We start from the raw sequence: 20,707 nt of genomic DNA, 5'->3' as shown, positions 1-20,707 counted from the left end.
CGCTTTGTATCAGTGAATTGCATAAATTGTGTTGCATGAAGATATAACCCACAACTTCTTTTGTTTATACTGACTCTCCTGAAAATCAGTACCATTGGATGACCCTAAATTGGCAGTATTCCATGAGGAAAGGTGGATTATCTTTCCACTGCCTTCACCCTATGCATAATTATATAAACTTCTACCATGTCTCCCTGTCAATAGCTTTTTTTGAAAAAAGAAACTAAGAAAGCCCCAAACATTGCAGCCTTTTCACACAGAGAGTTGCTCCAGCCCCGAGACAGATACTCCCCAGCCTTCCCCCCACACCAATAAGCCTCTCTAAAAATTGCTGTGTGAGCTTTTTGATATTTAGTGCCATGAGGCTGGTTCCATTTTGGTTTAAGTAGAGCCCATCCCTTTCATACAAGCTTGGCGCATTCCAAAATATTTCCCTGGTGCCTAATAAATCTAAACCCCTCCTTCAGACACCATTGTCTCTCGCAGCTCTGCTTGCCTATCTGACCTGCATAGCTAATAATAGGGGTGTCCTTGGCAAACTGCTCAAACGATTGGAGGAAGTCAATGGTGTTGGGGAGTGCATCTTGGAGTTGCTGTGTTTTGTAGTTTAAATTGACAGCATTTTGATGCTAAGAGTCCTTAAGAATCCAACTATCTTCCACCAACGTCCTCAGTCGTTGGTGCACTTGGAACCATAAGACTGCTGTTGAACCTATTCTCCTAACGCAATCTGGTAAACAACTGATAGATAAGGTTTTCACACTCCCGCACTTAGTTGTTTACCATAACCTGAACGTTCCCCTGCCCATTCTGCAACTCATAGTAGTCAATAGCTCTGTGTGGCAGTTTAAATTTTGATCTGATCTCCAAGTATGGCTTCCCAGGTTCCTGTTTTGTATTAGACAAATGTTGAAGGAGAAAGAGAGATTAATTGAAGGCCCTAATACCGTGCCTGTTTGTGCTAAGAAGTCATTCCAAATGTTCCAAAAAGGATTAATGCAGTATAACAAGTCTATTTAATTACTGAGAGACCAGTGATCCTCATATTACTATAAGCAGCTTTCCCCTTTATGTAGTGTCTATAAATAGAGCAAAAAATTGTTTAGGCATAACTATAGATCATGTAAAAAGGAAAAAAAAGAATCTAGGTTAACCATCACTTACAAATAATTGTATATGGTAATAGATATGAGATGTGAGTATTCTGCAGAAATGCTACTTAAGCTACATAGTTCAAATTTGTAATAATGTTACATTTGCATCCTTTATTCATGATTTCAGCTGAAAGCCTAAGAACAATTAAGAATCAATAGGATGCACAAAGACTAAGTTGCATCCTTTGGTTACCATGATAACAATTCTGGTACAAGCGTATGTAACCTGAGGTAACACTGTAATTAATTTATATACTTTCCCTAAATATTTCTATAATGTATACTTTAATCACAAAAATATACCAATCAGATTGCAGGATTAAAACTTGTTTCTGATGGGGGGGGGGGAGCGAGGAAATTATACAAATTATTTTAAAAGTTGTGGCTTCATCCAGGAAGCCAAATAACTATTCAAATTCTGTTTTCTGAACCGTGCAAGTTACTCTTTAACTACCAAGAAAACAATGGCATAATTTTTCACATTAACTCTTTGGCTGCAACTAACTGGACAGAAGCAGTTCTGATAAAGCAGTGAAAGGAACGGAAAGAAGGTCCCGTTGCAACATGTGGGTGTATTTATTACTTATATCTTTTTTTGAGCTTTCACACATTAGCTTATTAAGAATCCCAAAACATTTTTTGGAGGAAAGAATTAAAAGGGGGGAGTTAGAGGAGAAAGAAGCCAAATGGCCCAAGCCCCCACGGTTCAAGTTCCTAATTAGAGGCTTTTGTTTCACTTCCAATTCTTATTATTAATTTATTTGCTGGAGAAGACGGGGGGGGGGGGGACGAATTCCTGTTAGCAAAGCCCAACAGCAAAGTACAACACCCAGATCCTAAAGCTGTAAGAAGTTTCACAGCTGCTTACTAAAAGTCTATCAAATTGTGAAGTGCAATAACCAAATGTATCCTTTACCTGGGATTTCTAGCTATGGGGCATGATGCAATAACTAGTTTAGGCATGCCCAGTAGAGCTTCAAACAGCCTTCAGAAGGCAAACTTCTTTTGAAACACCTTTCTGTGTATACATATGCTGTTTGTGTGTGTGCAAGACAGAAAGTGTGGTGTGTATATGCCTTGCATATTTTCCTGGTATACAGCATCATTGCATATGGGGTGGGGAGGGGAATCAATATTGCATGATCTCCAGAATCGGGACCAGCACGGCATTTCTCTGATGAAAATAGTGACATCCTATTCAATCATCATCATCATCATATTTTTTACTATCTATACCCCGTCCATCTAACTGCATTGCCCCAGCCACTCAGAGAATTTAGCAACTATTTTATGAAAGTTAAATATTTGTAGCAGTTCAAAAAGCTAGAAAGCCCATACAGGGCTGCCTGCAGGTGGCTCGGGGGCCGGATAACTCCATACCCTCCAACATTTCTCCAATGAAAATAGGGACGTCCTACCCTCCAATGTTCACTAGCTATCTCATAAGATCAGAGCCATTAGACGGGGCAAAGCAGCCCACCACAGGTTTCACAATGCTATTAAAAAGCAATCAAGGGCTGGGAGGGCAACCAGAGAAACTAGACTCCCTATCTCTGGGCATTGAGTTGCCCAGTCATCTCTGCATGGATCGCTTAGGAATAGTGCCAATAACTAATTCCACCAGGCATACAAGACACCTTCATCACTCAACGACTCTTTTATTGCAGGCTTGCAGTTTGCCACTAGCCTGGAGCAAGCGTCAACTGCTCTCAGGCAAGCGCTTAAATAGCAAACTGTATAAACTGGGGGTTGGGGTTCCCTGGGTAGGTATTCTCACTTTCCTAGCTTTAAGGGTTTGCAAAAGCAAGGGGGTGAGCCTGTGGGCAAAATCAGGCCTGGCCAGCATCTTAAAGTGACCACCAGTCTCTGGAAAAATCAGTAAAATTGTCTCTTCCTCTTGCAAACATTCTTCTTCCCACCCACTTTGCAAAGGAAGAAGAGGGTTTTGCACAGGGCTGTGGGGAGCGGTGACTCTCCCAATATGCAATGGGGGGGAATAACTCTCCTCAGAGATAGCTCTCCATGCACACTGTTGTGATGGAAAGCTAAAGTGCTCTCTTTACTCTCCAGAAATCACTCTCCAAAGGGCAGGCAGAGTGCTTTATCTCCCTATCATAGTGGGGGGAATTAAGAAGAGATCCAGACCCTCCAGGTGTCCCTTATTTTCCATGGACAGTCCCGGATTTACAGAAGCCGTCCTGGTTTCAGACGTGATCCCAGAATGTCCCGCTTTTCCTTAGAATGTCCCTGTTTTTATCAGAGAAATGATAGAGGGTGTGGAGCTATGCAACCCCCAAGCCAAGAAGAGAAGTAACTATACAACCTTTAGAAGACATCCGAAGGCAGCTCTGTATAGGGAAGATTTTTAAGGTTTAATGCTTTGTTATGTTTCTATACATGTTGGAAGCAACCCAGAGTGGTTGGGGCAACCCAGTTGGAAGGGAAGGTTATAAATATTATTATTATTATTATTATGGAATAGGACCTCCCTGTTTTCATCAGAGAAATGTCGGAGGGTATGATCTCCTCCCAGCTCAGTGCTATAGTGGGCTGCCTGTCAGCTACTGGGCATGTTCAAGGTCTTGTTAACAAAGAAAGTCCTGAACAACTCAGGACCATGTTACCTGAAAGACTGCCTGCCCCTCAAGGATCACTTAGATCATCTGGGCAAATTCTACTCATTGCACTGTACTCTACAGAAAATCATAGGACAGTGACCCCAAAATGGGCATTTTTTAAAATTTAATTTAATTTAATTTAATTTATTGCACGTGGAGTAGCAATCATCAGTTCGGCATCGGGCTAAGATGCCATATGAAGATGTGTCTTTTTGACCAGGCTTCATCTGACACACAATGCGGGACACTGTTTTATGTGTTTGACTCCTCTGAATTTCAGTGTTATTTGCTTTCATACGCTTATACAGTGGTACCTTGGAAATCGAACGTAATCCATTCCATGAAGACTGTTCAACTTCCAAAACGTTCGAGTTCCGAGGCGCAGCTTCCGATTGGCCAACAGCTAGAATTTTGCAGAGCAGAAGCCATGTCGGACGTTTGTGTTCCAGGAATGGTCGAAAACCGAAGCACTTCTGGGTTTTTGGCATTTGGGAGCCAAAATGTTCAAGAAGGGAGCCGTTCAAGTTCTGAGGTACCACTGTTTTTATCCTACTGTTTTATTGGTTTTAGGTTCTGTTTTTGTTTTAATGATATACTGTTTGTTTTTCAGAATGTACACTGCTTAGAGGTTTTCAAAGTATTAAGCATCTTATACTTTTAAAACAAACAAACAAACAAAGTACTGCCTCTGCTCTTCAGCAATTACCCTCAGAAGACTGGCAAACAGGAAAGGGGTCCAAAGTAGTTAAGTACTTCTGTTATAAAGCAAAAGACTGAAACAAGCAGTCAAGCACGTATATATCTCAGTTGTAATCTGTTAGTAGCACAGAGCTCAATCAGATGCTCAAGTGGTTCAGGATACAGCCCCCTCTTCTGCCCAGTGCAAACCACAGCCTGCCTAGGAGGGCAGCAGCTGAGGTAATACTAAATAATTCTTAAAGAGAACCAAGATTAGTGACAAACAGTACAATGTGTAAGTTACATATCTGAACTCTTAAATCAGGGGTGGGAAATCTCCAGCCTGCAGGAGGTTTATAAAAATATTTATTCATGAGAAGTATTTATATGCCACTCTGTCATTTTTAAAAATAAATAAAAATAAAAGCGGTTTAAGGAAAGGAAACATAAACCAGTACAATAAAAATCATATAATAAAGTTAGAAATGGACACCTATTAAACATTGGAAACACGTGTTCTTAATTGCCTGTGTACACCTGGCAGAAAAGTTTTCATCAGGCATTTAAAAGCTGGCACAGAAGGCACCTGCCAAGCCCAGCACAGGCCGTGAGTTGGCCCAAAAGGTTTGTTCCCTAAGCCATGCCCACCTGCGGCTACAAAAGGAACAATTCAGGAGCTTAAAGTGAGTTTGAAATTGTTCCTTTGCAAGAGTAGCTCACTGACGGTGCCAACTGGCTGAGCGCTGCCAGGTTGTCCCTTCTATGGGAGATTTTCCCAGCACAAATTGCAAAACATGCAGGGACCTTTCTAAAATGCGGCCGTAAGTTGTGGGAGGAGGTAAAAGTGCCCCGCTAACCTCACACTAGGGTCTGAATGCAGATAAGGGAGCCACCTTGGCAATTTGGGTTTCTTCACTTTGCACTTAAGGGTACAAATACCCAGCTGCCGTGTCAACCATTTCAGACTGCAGATCCATTTCTCTCCCTCTCTCATCCTGTTTAAAAGCTGCTACAACATTAAATTGTGTCCTCCTCCCAGAAAGCACGTGATACGGTGAGATCCACAAGACTGACCTCACTGCTGTTGTGGATGGGAGCGACTGGATAGCCACAACAACCCGACTGGTGGTCCCTCAGTTGCTGGGGTAAATCTGGCCAACGGGATCGTTTTCATGCATTGACAAAGTTGTGTTGAGCTTCCTCTTTTTCGCCCCGTGCATCGGATCACCTGCCCACACTCCCTATATTTAGGGTTCTTTATAAGCTTGCTATGTAGTTGTGGGTCGTCTGCTTTTGGGGCAGGGGCCCGGTAGGAATTTTCCCATTTGGCTGACTGGCTGGTGCTACTTGGGTTTCACCTGCCGTGTAACAAATTGTCACAACTTTGTAAGGTTTGGTGGGTAGGAATTGGTTCAATGGTGGTGGAGGGGATATGGATAGGCTGTGCCTGCCCCTCCAATGCTAGGGTACTCCGTTAAAGGAATCCAGGGGCTCGCCTTGCTTTTGTCCGATCCGCTTCCAGGGGTTAGGGCCACACCAGAGCCCCTGGGAGCATTTGGGGTGAGCTTGAGTCTGAGCCTGGTCCAATGCTCCCCCAGGATGTTTTCCCTTACTGACGTCTGCCGGAGTCCAGGTGTCAGTGCTGCCCTGCTGAGGTCAGTGCAGCTAGTCAGGAACCAATGCCTAAGCAAACCACTCACAATCTGTAATCAGTAAAGTTGTGGCCAAAATTATTCCAAGAACTAAATTCTGTGTCAATTGTGTCTTTATTTATTGGGGGAGGTCTTGGGATCTTCACATGCAATGCAAAATAAAAGGCACATGGCTTGTGCATTTAGACTGCAATGGCGGCAACAAGATCATCTTTATTGTCACGGGCCAAGGGAAGGGACAGGCACGTTTGACTGAATGTAGTAAATAATAATTTAACAATACAGTCTCCACGTAAACCCTTCTGCCAAGAGCATAAACAGATTCTCCAACCCGTTAAACAGATTCAACCTGTAGCAGAAGGGCGACTAACCCCTAGTGCAGGGGCCTCATTGGGCCCCATGATCATTTTTTTCCTGCCCCACTCTCAACGCCAGACAGATTTTGACAGAGGTAATCTGCCAAAAGTAAACAATAGGCAGAGAACTGCAGTGAGCGTAGAGCTCTGTGTGTGTCCAGTTTTAGAAACTCAGATATATAAGTTAGGCACCAAACGGCTCCTTAAACCAGGGTTACAGTCGCCAAAACAAGAATGCCCAGTTGCCATTTTGGGGCCAGGTGGCTCAAATGCGACTTTTTGATCCCTGAAATTCATTCTGATTGCACAAATAAAATATAACAGGATGTGTTGCTGCTGTGTGAAAACAGTCAAGATCCGAGGACCCCCAGGCATCTCCAGATGGTGGAGACATCAGGTGGCATCCTGGCCCCCGGGTATCTTAACTTGGTCGCGAGTGGCTGATAGCCAGGTGCGCAATGTGCATTAGCTCCTGGTGGATTTCGAAGGCTGCGTGTGTCCTGGCCGTGTGACAGCATGTGGTGGCCACACCCACTGCTAGCACATCGCCTCCAAAGGGTTAAGATGCACCCCTGATGCAGCACCACTTATGTGGATTCTCTGCTTTTCACCGAGTCTCAAGGTCTTTGTTGGGAGTTCCTTAGAATGGCAAAGAAGAAGATGCATGCATCTGCCACAGCATGCCAAAAACCAGCTATTTGAGCAGGACTTTGATGGTTGAAAGGACAGGTAAACAGCTGAAGTCTTTCCAAAGGCAGGAAAATAAATACTGCCTACAACTTTCTATAGATTTCAAACAAGGGCTGAAATATATTAATGGTGGTCACTAATATGAAATCCAATATAAGAAAATTCAAGTTTGTTTGAAATTGTGTAAGAATATTCATGACCTAAACTTCCCCATTTGATGCTACCTTAACTGGTATCACCACAACTAAGTTCAGATATCATTTTTAAAGCGTTCCGTCATTTTTTCCCAAGCCAATGCCCCATGAAGCTCTAATTACTAGCTCTGTATTTGATAATCACCTTATACACTAATCCCAAATTCATTTGCCTACTAAACTTGAAGTGATGCAAACACTTGCATATTAAAGGAAGCGGAAGCCTTTGAAAGATGGAATCTTTCTGAAGATTTGACTTGTTTCTGACCATATTTCACTGCGCAGTTATTAAACACAGATGATTATTATAACGTACACAAAAGAGAAATCAAAACACCTAACTGCTTCCCTCCCAGACACAAAAATGCACATCTTAAAATTGTGCCAGATTGTAGGCTGGGGGGGACAAAGCGACGGCCACATCCCTCCAGTAGGAAGAATGTCCTTTTCCTATCCCTTCTGCACAAACAAGGGCTGCCAATTTGTCCCCATCATTGTCAGCAGACAAAAGCAAACTTAAAGGCTGCAGCCAGACCGCATCAAATAGAAGACATAGCAATACCAGAGGCTGCCTTGAAGCCCACTGGGGTGTGAAGTCAGGGCTGAAGTCTTCTTGTCAGCTATTACCATAAAAGAAGCAGAAGAAATAGCGACACTTCCACACAAACGGAAAGGTCAAGGAGTTCGTAGCCATTTCGTGACCCAGACAAGTCAAGGTCAAAAGATTCAGGTAGCAATTTGGTCTGGGCATAAGTTACTTGCTCAAATGAATTGTTTTAACAAATCAGCTTTGGTCAATTAAACCTAACGCGACATGTTGCATCACATAGCAGGGTTCCTGACACTGAGGCCAGGAACTGAGACTGGCCTCGTAAAACAAGGCTTTTAACATGGCATAACAAATCTAAGGTAATCCATCCAGAAACTGCAGATGTCAACATGATGAAATGCAAGTTGCCCTGACTAAGAATGGTTTTCACACTTTTTCATCTCAAAAGAACTGAGCAGGGATCTCACCTCCCCAATTGCATTTAAGAAGAATTTGACCCAAATATGACTTCTTTTTACCTAGTTACGAACTAGTTAACTACAGGTTTCTGTGCCGTAATGTTTGAACAGAAGATCGATCTGATAGATATAGCTTGGTAATTTATCATATATTAAAATATATTTGTTGGCAAAAATGCCTCTCAATTATTGAGATTACTTTCGGTAACTTTTATTGAACTGTTTTTCTCCCAGGCATGAATCAATTAAATTTAATGCCTCACATACTACATTAAAAAAAAAAAGTTTTATTACTAAACTTCAAAAGAACAGACTAAATGTCAGATATCAGTGCTATACCTCCAACATTCCTCCCTCCCACTTACTTAAATAATAATTAAAATGCAATTATTTCAATTCAATTCTGTGTAATGTCTTAATATGCAACAAAATCATGTGGAGGGTTGGCAGAATTAGGTGGAGATCTGCCATTAATCCCAACACCCAAAGTAAGAACTCAGTTAAAATATGGCCACAATCCTAAGCAAGTTTACTCTAAAACAGGCATAAGCAAGCTCCAGCCCTCCAGATGTTTGGGACTACAATTCCCATCATCCCTGACCACAGCTCCTGTTAACTAGGGATGATGGGAATTGTAGTCCTAAACTTCTGGATGGCCGGAGTTTGCCTATGCCTGCTCTAAAATAAGTCCCATTATGTCAGGTAGTGCTTACTAACTAAGAGATATTTTCGGATTATAGTGTTAACAGTGCATATCTTCTCAAAAGTAAGCTCCACTGAATTCAGTTAGATTTACTTCTTAGTACGTGTGCCGTTTCTGCTAGCCATCAAAATTCTTACTGTCCTCACACAAAAAAGTGCATCAGGCTGGATCCAGAGAAGACTAAGTAGAATTCAACCTCTGCAATGGGCTTTTCCGCTAAACCCCGCTGTACCCCTCTAGAAAAGCATGGAAAGGGGCCCAGGGGTCTACAGCAGGATTGGAACATGAGAAGAATTAAATGGGGCTACACCCTGCACAAGCAGAAGTACTATTCCACTCATGCAAGACATCTCTGGATCTAAGCCATTCCGTATAAACAGACTTCTTCCTTTCAAAACACAATTATGCAAATTGTTTCTTCGTATTATAGCTTTCAAGCCACTAAAGATGACAGCCTGACTTGCCTAATGAAGCCTTAAAACCTTCACCCACTTACAGTTATGTCTGTTTAGCCCCACTGTCTTTAAGTACATGGAATGAGCATAGGATTGTACTCAGACCATGCAAGCTTGCTAACATTAAAAAATGTGAATTTTTCAAAATTTGCAGTATTGTATTACTGTCCAACAATCAGTATTGTCTAGTCCCTCCTCCGAATTAAGAAATCCGCACGTGCGTGCCCATATTCATAGTAGAGGGAGTGCCTTGAACTTTCTGCAAATGCAGATCTCGAAAGGGCCAGGTCATCCCTGAAATGCCTTGTCACATTTACCGGTATTTGGGACCAATTTGTTGTTGTTTTTCTTAGATGTAGGCATAAAATACTAACGGTGCATGCTTGCAGATATGTGTGCATGGCACAAGTGATCTAGTGTGGGCCGCAACTCCCTATCTGTGTGTTCACCATCATATCACGCTTCCCATTTTTGAAAAAAAAAAAGTTAGGCAGCATTCTAAAAATTATAAAATTATTCAGAGTGCAACTGTGTGGCACACATCGTATTTCAAATGCAAAGGGAATAAGATGCATCTTGTCTAAGGAGTTGATTGGACTGACACCGTTAGATATCTCAGGAACTAAGAGCCGAACTGGATGCTTTAAAGACATATTTTCATTTAACATACAGGGTTTTTTTTTGTTTTTAAATGCAAATTGCATCAGCATGGAGGAGCTGATAATTAACAGCATCAGAGCAGGCATGAAATTTAACCCTCCCCTCCCCTTATTTGTATTGAGAGCAAATTTGGTACTGGCGCCAAGTTCCCTCTCTGTGCCTTCCCTGATCCTACTAAGTATCAGCCCCCTCCCCCCCCCCCCCCACTGCGGATGCAATTTGCATTTTTTTAAAAAAAAAAAATCTGCATGCAGATGCATTTAACGTTATGTGTAGTTTGACCCTAAGAGTTCTCTGGGGCAGGAAGCAAAATCAATATATGTTCCTTGAAAACACATATTTCTTAGTTGCTGAAAGACCAGCTCCATTAGACTCCTCTCTCAATTGTCATCAGTAGTCACTCAGTCAGGCTACCAGAGATGGAACTGCAGTGTCTCTCCGTTCACCATGATGAATGACCTGCAACTTTTGGTTTCTCCTCATAATAACAACAACAACAACAACAACAACAACTTATACCCCACCCATCTGGCTGGGTTTTCCCAGCCACTCTGGGCAACTTACAGCATATATAAAAACCTAGCATTAAAAACTTCCCTTCAGATGTCTTCCAAAAGTTGTGTAGTTCTTTATCTCCTTGACACTTGAAGGGAGGGAGTTTCGCAGGGAGGGCACCTCTACCAAGAAGTCCTTCTGCCTAGTTCCCTGTAACTGCTTCTCACAGGGAGGGAAGCAGCAGAAAACCCTCAGATGAAGACCTCAGTGTCCAGGCTGAGCAATGGGGGTGGAGATGCACCTTCAGGTATACAGGGCCAAGGCCATTTAGGGCTTTAAAGGTCAGCACCAAGACTATGAATTGTTTTTTGAAACATTGGGAGCCAATGAAGATCCTTTAGGACTGGTGTTATATGGTCCCGCCGGCTACTCCCAGTCACCAGTCTAGCTCCTGCATTCTGGACTAGTTGCAGTTTCTGAGTCACCTTCAAAGGTAGCCCCACGTAGAGCGCATTGCAGTAGTCCAAGGAGGAGCTAACCAAAGGATGCACCACTCTGGCAAGATAATCTTGAAATCTTTCCATTCAAACTGGTCACTACAAGAATTCTGCAAGAGCACCTGCAAGGCCGCTTAGATCATCTGGGGGAATATTCTGGTCCTGCTACTGCATCCTACAAAATATCATAGGGCAGTGACCAAACGTGAGCATTTCCCACTTTTCCCCATATTTTGGAATGACCTTCCTTTTGCCATACATGAATCAGCAATCATCAGTTCCATTACACATCTTGTAAAGATATATCATCTAGTCCAGGTCTTCCCTGACTCATGAGACGGTTCCCTGTTTTTATTTGTTTGAATTCTCTAGATTCCTGTTTTGATATGGCTTTGTGCTACTGTATAACTGGTTTTATGTTTTGTTTTAATTATACTGTTTATTGTTTTCATGTTGCATTGCGTGCTTTTAAATAAATAAAATAAGAAACAGTGCCTGGGTTTGCTTTTTTCTATCATCGCTCTCCACACCTTTTCCTTTTGTGTCATGTCTTTTAGATTCTACACCTAAGGGCAGGGACTGTCTTATCACTGACATTTATAAGCTACTCAGGGAGCCTATTTTGGATGAGGAGTGGGATAAAAATCGTACAAATAATATCAACTTTACAGACAACAGACCAAAAACAAATACTCAACTGTTGTTCTATAATACAACATAGATATTGAATTCATACAGTCTTTCAAATGTATTCATTCCTCCCCTGGTATTTTTCCATGGGCGAGATTATTAATTCAGTATCATCCTTTTAGTGTCTTAAATGGGCCTACTTAAAGTTGCAGTGGTGGAGATGCAGACCTGATACTACAACAGCTGCATTAGTAAGCAGTAACAGGTTATGCTGTTAATACCACTAAACCTGAGTACCACTAATAATTCCCTAATAAAGTCAAAAAGACGAATCCAGAGCAAGAAGCTTATACCTTAAGTGTTTTCACAGCTGAAAAAGATGGCTTTCGATGCATTAAAAAGAATTATTACTACATATCCTTCTTAGGCATACTATAATGCAAAGGTGCGTGTAATTTTAAAGTAGGGATGGGAAACCTATCGTCAAGAGCCCTGTGAAGGCTACTTGGCAGAGCTGGTGAGAGTAGGAAGAGGATTAGGAAGAAAGTACGAAGTTGGATTATATGAGGGGGCCGGCTGTCTAGAAGGCAGTGATTTGGGTGCTGGGGAAGGGCCAAGTGGGTTGTCTGGAAATAGTCCTGTCATCAGATGACCTTAATGTGATAGCAGAGCCACCAGACATGACTCCAGCACCACTTCCCATCAGTGAAGTACTTGCCATCCTATGGAACACGGGTGGCACTCTGGTCTAAACCACTGAGCCTCTTGGGCTTGCAGATCAGAAGGTCAGCAGTTTGAATCCCCCTGACAGGATGAGCTCTCGTTGCTCTGTCCCAGCTCCTGCCAACCTAGCAGTTTGAAAGCACGCCAGTGCGAGTAGATAAATAGGTACTGCTCAGGCGGGAAGGTAAACAGCATTTCTGTGCGCACTGGGCTCTGTCATGGTGTTCCATTGTGCCAGAAGCAGTTTAGTCATGCTGCCCACATGACCCAGAAAGCTGTCTCTGGACAAACGCCAGCTCCCTCGGCCTGAAAGCGAGATCAGCGCCACAACCTCAGTCGCCTTTGACCGGCCTTAACCATCCAGGGGTCCTATACCTTTTACCTTTACTTCCCATCCTCAGGAGCAGTGGCTGAGACCAGATCAGATGGTGATCTAGGCATGTCAGCTTTGCCTTCAACACCAAGGACACTGTGATGATGGTGACAGCAGAAGCAGACTCAGCCCACTGGCAGAAATGCTTACTTGCTTGCCTAGTCCTGTGGCTTAGGACAAGTGCATGAACGATTGAGCCCACCCAGCTCTTCAGATATGGAGCACAGGGGAATATCAGTGGCCGGGCCAACATCTTAGTCCATATCTACCCATGTAGCTTACTCTGTTGTGAGCTTCTGAAATGTGTAATCTGATCTATGTTTGGGCATTGTAGTAAAGTTTGGAATCAAGCCTTTTACAATACCGGAGCTGTGTTCAAGTACTGTGTCTACAAGTGGGAGGGAGGAAGCCTATGGTCTTCCAGGTTGGAATCAGCCCCGACTAGCATGGACAATGGTCACGAAAAACGAGAGCTGCAGTATAGCAACATTCTGAGGGCCATAGGTTACCCGCCGCTGTTTAGAAGACTGCATTGGGTTTTAAAAGTTCTGTTCACTTCACACTCATTGTCAAGCCAAATTTATTTTTTAAAATGCGATTCCCAAAAAGAAATGCCCAAAACAAAACACAGATAACTAGATTGCCTGGGTTTTCCAAAGATGCTGCCAATTTCACTGCAATCTACTGGTCACTTAAAAAGGATCCCTGACAGTTAAGTCCAGTCGCAGACGACTCTGGGGTTGCAGTGCTCATCTCATTTTACAGGCCGAGGGAGCCAGCATTTGTCCGCAGACAGTTTTTCTGGGTCATGTGGCCAGCAGAACTTAGCCGCTTCTGGCACAACGGAACACCAAAACCAGAGCAGCACACAGAAACGCTGTTTACCTTCCCACTGGAACGGTACCTATTTATCTACTTGCACTTTTTTGGCGTGCTTTCAAACTGCTACGTTGGCAGGAGCTGGGACCGAGCAACGGGAGCTCACCCCGTCACGGGGATTCGAACCACCTACCTTCTGATTGGCAAGCCCAAGAGGCTCAGTGGTTTAGACCACAGCACCTGGAAGCAAATCTCATTAAACTCAGAGTTAGTTAAGTTTCAAATAAGCACCACTGAATAAGCAAGGCTGAATACCAGTGAAGTGCGAGTTAATGCAAAACTTGAATGCCTCTGAAACTTCAGCTCTGAGTAAAATGGTCAGGAAAAAAAATGCCTTTATGCTGTCAGGTAGTGCCACTCCTCCAAAATAATACACATACCAGTAAGCATCACGTAAACTACAAGATGTTGAAGTTATGTGGCTTGCCAACACAGAAGGGTTGCTATCTATGCATTTCTTAGTGAGTTGTGATAATCAAGTTTTTCTCATGTGCAGTCCTTGCTTTTTTTTCTAGAGACAGAGCAGTTCCTCGTCCACCATTCCAGCAATCACCCTCTTCCCCTCCCTTTTTTAATACCAGACAGGACACAGTCTGGCGATTCAGGGGCTCACGCAAGCCAGACTTCCTTTAGTGCAGCCCTTTGGGTAGAACTGCTAATCCATCTTACTAATTAACAAGATAATGGTGGTTAGTCAGAAAACAGTATTAATGCTAACCATCTAGGAAACATCAACAGAAATGACTTGGCCTTTTCACTGGTCTCCGGTAGCCAACCCATGCAGCTAAACAGAAAGGTAATAAGATGTTTTGAAATCTGGACATTCAAGTGCATCAGAAGTAAGCACACTTGGCAGAACTGCATCTGTTTGCTGGAAAGTCTGGTGAGTTTCTGCTGAACTCTTGGTTTGGAAATGAAAGCTTTTACACAACTCTCTTAATATCTTACTTTTAAACAATGTGCAAAAATAGGAACAGTGTAATATAACCAGAATGAAAAACATGTGGCAATTATGTGACACATACCAAAACCTACACAAGCTTAGATTGATAGATTAGATAGATAGATAGATAGATATAGATAGATGATGTCATTGTTGTTATTGCCTTTTTAGTGATCAGTATCAGTATCAAACTTTATTTCGGTCACAGACCAACAAAAGATAAACTGAACACATCCATAATTTCGAGCTGTACAATACAGCTTACAGTATGTATAATAATGCCATACAATGTCTTTTGAGTGTCAAAAGTATAGCAGACAACGGAAGAATTAAATTCTGTAGAAGAGAAATACAAACAAAAAAGTGTGCTTCGGGGGAGAAAGAATTGGAACTTTAACAATCTGCTACTACAGAACTGGAAAAAAAGTTATCTATTAGACGAAGGATTTCTATTATCTGAAGTTCTACTGCGGCAAACAAATACAACAGCTTTCATTCAGCGATTGTCAAAAAAACTTTCCAATGTGCCCACTGCAATGCAGATGCCAACCAACGAATCAAAGGCATTCAGCAACTAGACAAAGAGGGTTTGATGCCAACCTCGGTGCCACTGGCAACCATTATTGGCATCAAGCACATTGTCTGCTTTATCCTCCCCCACTCTGCCGGCACTTGACAAACAAAATGGCGGTTCTTGTAGAAACGGAACACAGCACAAGAGCTGCACTGATTGAATCAAATACTACCAAATGATTTTATGGACTGAAACACAGCTTGAACCAAACATCAGAAACAAGCCCACGAAACCTTTTTCCTTCAAGTGATGTATAGCTTTCACAACATTTAACATTAAGATGAATCCAAGAAACACTGGAACAAGGAGGAAAATCTTTCTTTCTTCCCTTTTTTTAAAAAGTATTTATTCTGTGCTGCGTGTTTCGAACACCTGTGGACTAGGAAATCATTTTATCCTAATTTGTTTCCCCATGAAAGTGGTACGAACGCAAGCAAGCGTATCAAGTAACCCTCTAATTTCACTTGTGTCCTGCAAATTCTAAGAGTAGACCCGTAGCAAAAAAAAACCAAAAAACGAAAAAGGAAGTGAAGGAGAGACAGGGAGAGTTTTGAGGGGAATGGCTGGGAAGGAGAGTCAGATAAAGCTTGTCAACAGAAACTTGATAGACTGGTCTATATTTCTTCTTCCAGTACAGATCTGGGAAGCAAGTAGAAGAAATCCTCTTTGTCAAAGCACACACAAAAAGGACTGACATTTCTAGATCAGGAAATTCTCAATATATTGTAACATTGCTCTCTGCTCTGCAATGCGGATGCCAACCAACAAATCACAGGCATTCTAGGCTAAACAAAGAGGGTCCGATGCCAATCCTGGTGCCACTGGCAACCATTACTGGCACTCAAACTGTTCTTCCACATGCTTTTCGCCAACGTTTAAACATGTGCCTTATTTTATCCTTTCATTCATTTAAGAACTTTGTCCTTTTTTAAAAAATCCCCCACCTTGTCCAACAACTGATTAGATTACTACGCCTTATTGATGAGGCATTACCAAATAGATTTTTCATATACCAAAATAGAAGACCAATCTGCTATAAAAGAGATCATTACTCTGACTGACATTGTGCTTCTACCTTTTACAAGCCTAGCAACCCTTGGTGCCTTGCCTGCCAAAACACAAAAATGAGATTGAGAGTGTGGACTATTCTGAGAACCATTTTAAAAAGGGGGGAAAGAATCCTTTATATATATATAAAGGAAAACAGCCAAGGACATATTATTTCAAGCATAGAAATACTAGTCGTTTAGCAGATTTCGCCCTCTCCCACAAAAAAAACAAACCCTGATAGCATACAAAGAGGACGCATAGTATGCAATAAATGGAAGGTTCTCTCAAAGGTGACTTGGTACAAAGATATGTACCAACTTTACATCCACTGTTATTTTTCACAGTAACTGCAGAAAGGCTGAAAAATTCAGAATGATTGCATGATTCAGGCTGATGTAGTGAAAACCAAAAACATCCACTAGATATCACTAGCAAAATGGTGTTCTCCATCTCAGCCCTGCTCTCAGTTCAAGTGGAATATGTATCAACTTCAAAAGCATCTTAAGAAGAACAGGTAGGCAGGTACAATAGATGCTATAGCTATGTTGTTTTCATCTGCATTTGACTTTCCAGTGTGCATGAGGCACACATCACCTGGTTATAGCCTTCCTTAAAAACACTTGGAGGTGCAAATAATAATTCATTTTTAACACAATGCATTTGTGTTAGCATATACCTAACAAAATGCATATGCAAACACCATAGCTTATTTCCTCCTTCTTCCAAGATTAATTTGCAACACAATCCTAAAGATGTTTACCCTTTCGCACCCCTGCATAGGATTGCAGTCTTAAGAGTCATGTATCATAATTTTCAGGTGAAAATCACAGCAAAACAGCTGGGCCGCAACTGGAAGGAAGCTAACTGTCTTTAAATCGCATTGAAACCAATGAGGTTGAAATCGGTAGTAACTTAAGTCCAGTTCAGATTTTTATCAATTGAAGTTGCTCTGAATTGGGGCCCTTAATTCTGTTTATGTTTCTTACTGCTAGAAATGAGAACAGGAAAGTATTTTCATTAGTATATATTAATACTACAATAGATACTTAGTCATATTGTATTATATAACGATTCCATGTGAGGTTAGGACTAAGCATGGCAAACAAGGATGGAATCATGTAAACTGAACCAGAATATTCAACTTTCAAAGTATTTTAAATTGTAGGTGAAAATCACAAACCAAACCACCACCACCCGTTTTACTTTTAATTTCATGATTAAGTTACATAACATATCCTTCTTTTATACTTGAACCAAAAATATGACCTCCTGTCTTTCTTTTAACTACCTTCCAACACCAGGCCGATTTATGCAAAAAGCCACCAACTCCAAAAATTATGGGATGTAAGTTCACTTCTCGAAACATGTTTGTTGTATGACTTGAAAACAAAACATTCATTTACCTGGGATTTAGTACCAAAAACACATAAAATGGAAAGCAATAATCTAAGTATATAAACAGTTCCGATAGTGACTGCTTATGTGTTTTGTTACATTTTAATGTAATGTCACATTTCCATATTGAAGCAACATTTTTAAAGTTTGTGTATGTTATGGAAATTATAATTTGCAGAAATATTTGGGGAAAGATCAAGCTATGAACACCAATTGTGCCTTGAACAACATGAGATGTTCATACAACGAGCGCTTAGTGCATATTAATATCCAGATGCTACATAGGCCATACTCTAAAACTGAATCTTTTTTGTAGGGGTTAGAGCGTTTCCTTGCTAAAACCATGAAAGAGATAGGAGGCAAGATTTGATATAAACAGATATGAATCTGTTTAAGTAAGTGCATATAGCTTTGGCTCATTTGCTCGTATCAATAGATTTACCAACATTTTAAAACTTCTGCTCTGCAACACACGCTGAAAGCTTCCCCAATATTTCGAACTTCCCTTTTGGAACAAAAGCTTGGCGTGCATTCTCAGAAATACATGTCACTTAAATGTACAAATATGCAAATTAGCATGCACCTGTGTACATGTATGCAGGGAAATAGATATGCATATTCTTTGGCTTAAAGGAGAAAGGTCTAAAGGGGGTTCAACATATTCATACAAGGCAAGTAACCTACCTTGATCCTGCACGTAGTACGCCAGAAACAAATCAAGCTCCTTGACTGATACTGTTATGTGATGTGGCTGAACACAAAGTGCTGGATTTGTGCAATGGGGGGATTTCATGAGCCGCTCTCCGTCCGTACTTTCCAAAGGGATACCTTTAAAGAGGATCACCATGACTAGATCCAGACGCCAGACTTTGTCTGCCTGTCGCAGGCAGTCGATTCTCCTAATCTTACCCTTCTGGTCAGGATTGGACAACACACAGCACGGGTGCTTCTTCCCGGTAACAGTTAGCACAAAATCCTCCCGGTACTCTTGGCGGATATCTTTGCGCAGTTTGGCGAGAAGCCTGGAAGCCCACTTCTGTTTAATTTCAGGCTTTTCACTAAGTAGCTCATCCTTGACTGCTCTTTCCTCGTCCTTTGACATTCGCTTTTCATGTTTCTTAAAGTACTTGCGTTTTCGAGCCTGAAGGTTGAACCAAGTGTAGGCGATTGCACGGACATGTGGGAGAAGTGCCTCAATGAATGGGTGAAATTCATCCTGTTAGGAGAAGAAACAGGGTGGGGTAGGGGGGGAGAGAAAAAACTAAAAGATCAGTTCTGTTTGCATGGTGAAGGCAAGAGCAACAGTCCCCCCCTCCATTTCTAAAGTAAAAAATGAATATATATATATATAAAAGGCTTTAATACCATGAGCACTAGGTGCTTTTCATTTTATTTAACCACAGTTTCAACTTCCAAAAGAATTATAAATAACTGCTCTAAAAATACTTCCACATTTAATTTCTTGAATTCGTATGGAGTTTTGGTTTGCATCAGATTTGCCCCCCCCCCCCACACACAGACAGAGCCCTTCGTCTTTGGCCCCCAAATGACAACTCAAATATAACTGCTTTTTAAAATAAGAGCAATAAGTGGCTTCTAACATTTGCAGTTCAGATGTGCGACCAGCTACAGTACCATTTTTGCTAAGACATCCCAGCAGAACCCTTAAGAAGGTAGGTTTGAATTGCACCACACATTTCTCTTCCCCGTGGCACAGAAACACAAAGCAGATGCGTGGTAAGTGCGGTGCTATACAGTTCCCACTTTTGGAGCACGCTGTCAGCGAGAGACCGATAGCTCAGCAAAGAGCATGCGCTCATAAAATTTGATCCATTTCTCTTATCAATCGCCCAACATTCCAGCGCTGAAACAGGGTCATTCCAGCGCTGATGATGCCTTCGGAAAGCAGGGGGAAGTTAAGGAAAGGAGGCAAAAAGGAACATGATGTACAACAAGAGCCAAACCACCTAAGTTTTATGCACCGCACAATTCTACCTTTCCTTTCATAACTTTGTGAAACAAAACTTTACGCACTCAAGAATTAAAATCGCATCATTATTGCTGTCCCAGCAATTTTGCTCCACTCTACTGTGTGGGGTTCAATGCCTTACAGTGTTAGTTAATTTGTTAGCTGGTCACGAGTATGTGGCAACTATTTGGGCGCGCCCCCCCCCCCAAAAAAAAATCTATCTCAGGCATACAATGAAAATAGACAACTTGGCACAAACTTTGCATTCTTTGTGCTTCAGCTGTCTGTGGCAGAGTGACATTAACACTGCATCGTTGGGTAAATCCTGCTTTTTTAAAATACGTGTTATTTATTTATAGTTCTAGAGAGCTCTTCCTATCATCAGGCTATTCCTAAAGATTCATATATTATTTTCCTAATTTTGATATTTATTGCAATTTAGATTCTATTCATTACTTTTGGCAATTATGTTACTTCATGAAGTGGAAGATGCTCACCTTAAGGTTTCATCTTACAGACATTTCTTTCTGTCACATACGTAATTATTTTGTAACCAAAACAGCCTAAACACACATGGCAAGTTAATGTATGGTTTTGAAAGAAAACCGTGCCAAAATAAGAGCACTACTGTTGCTTCCCAACCTTTGGTATATGCATTTCTGAGTGGTTCTAAAGTTATTATTTTCTTCTTAGACTGTTTTTAACTGTTGTTGTTTTTTAATTTTAAAAAAATCACTCCATGTACTTTCAAACTAAACATCAAAGTCATGTTACAAGGAATATAATGCTGATGCTACAGTTGTTCCCTTAAAAATTCAAACTGTATTTTTCAGGCGGGCAAAATGTTAATACACACTGATAGTAACACGTGTTAAATTTGAAAGCACGTCAAACTGATCTAAATGAACTATTTTATATACAATATATATTTAGGATGGAGGTGCACATTAGATTAAAAGATTGAGTATATTTTATTGCTTTTATAATTACTGCATAGATTGTGCAAGCTGC

General features: G+C 41.4%; 1 protein-coding gene across 19 annotated transcripts in view; it reads right to left on the bottom strand.

Moving 5' to 3' along the window:
• NFIB (nuclear factor I B) overlaps window positions 1-20,707 on the bottom strand; it is a 302,316-nt gene that overhangs the window by 180,644 nt on the left and 100,965 nt on the right. For 18 of the 19 annotated variants that reach the window (XR_013834313.1, XM_079959475.1, XM_079959476.1 and 15 more), the window contains exon 2: window positions 18,412-18,943. Coding sequence is in view for 18 of the 19 variants with exons in the window: in XM_079959475.1 (XP_079815601.1) it covers window positions 18,412-18,943 (532 nt within the window). In the remaining variant the exon portion in view is untranslated. Of the gene's footprint in view, window positions 1-18,411; window positions 18,944-19,362; window positions 19,473-20,707 lie in introns of those variants that run through there. The other variant, XM_079959480.1, reaches the window with a different exon arrangement.

Source organism: Podarcis cretensis, assembly GCF_951804945.1.
Source record: "Podarcis cretensis genome assembly, chromosome: 17".
NCBI lineage: Eukaryota > Metazoa > Chordata > Lepidosauria > Squamata > Lacertidae > Podarcis > Podarcis cretensis.
Note: the sequence above shows the minus strand (reverse complement) of the source record. Positions and strands in the feature narration are given on the sequence as shown.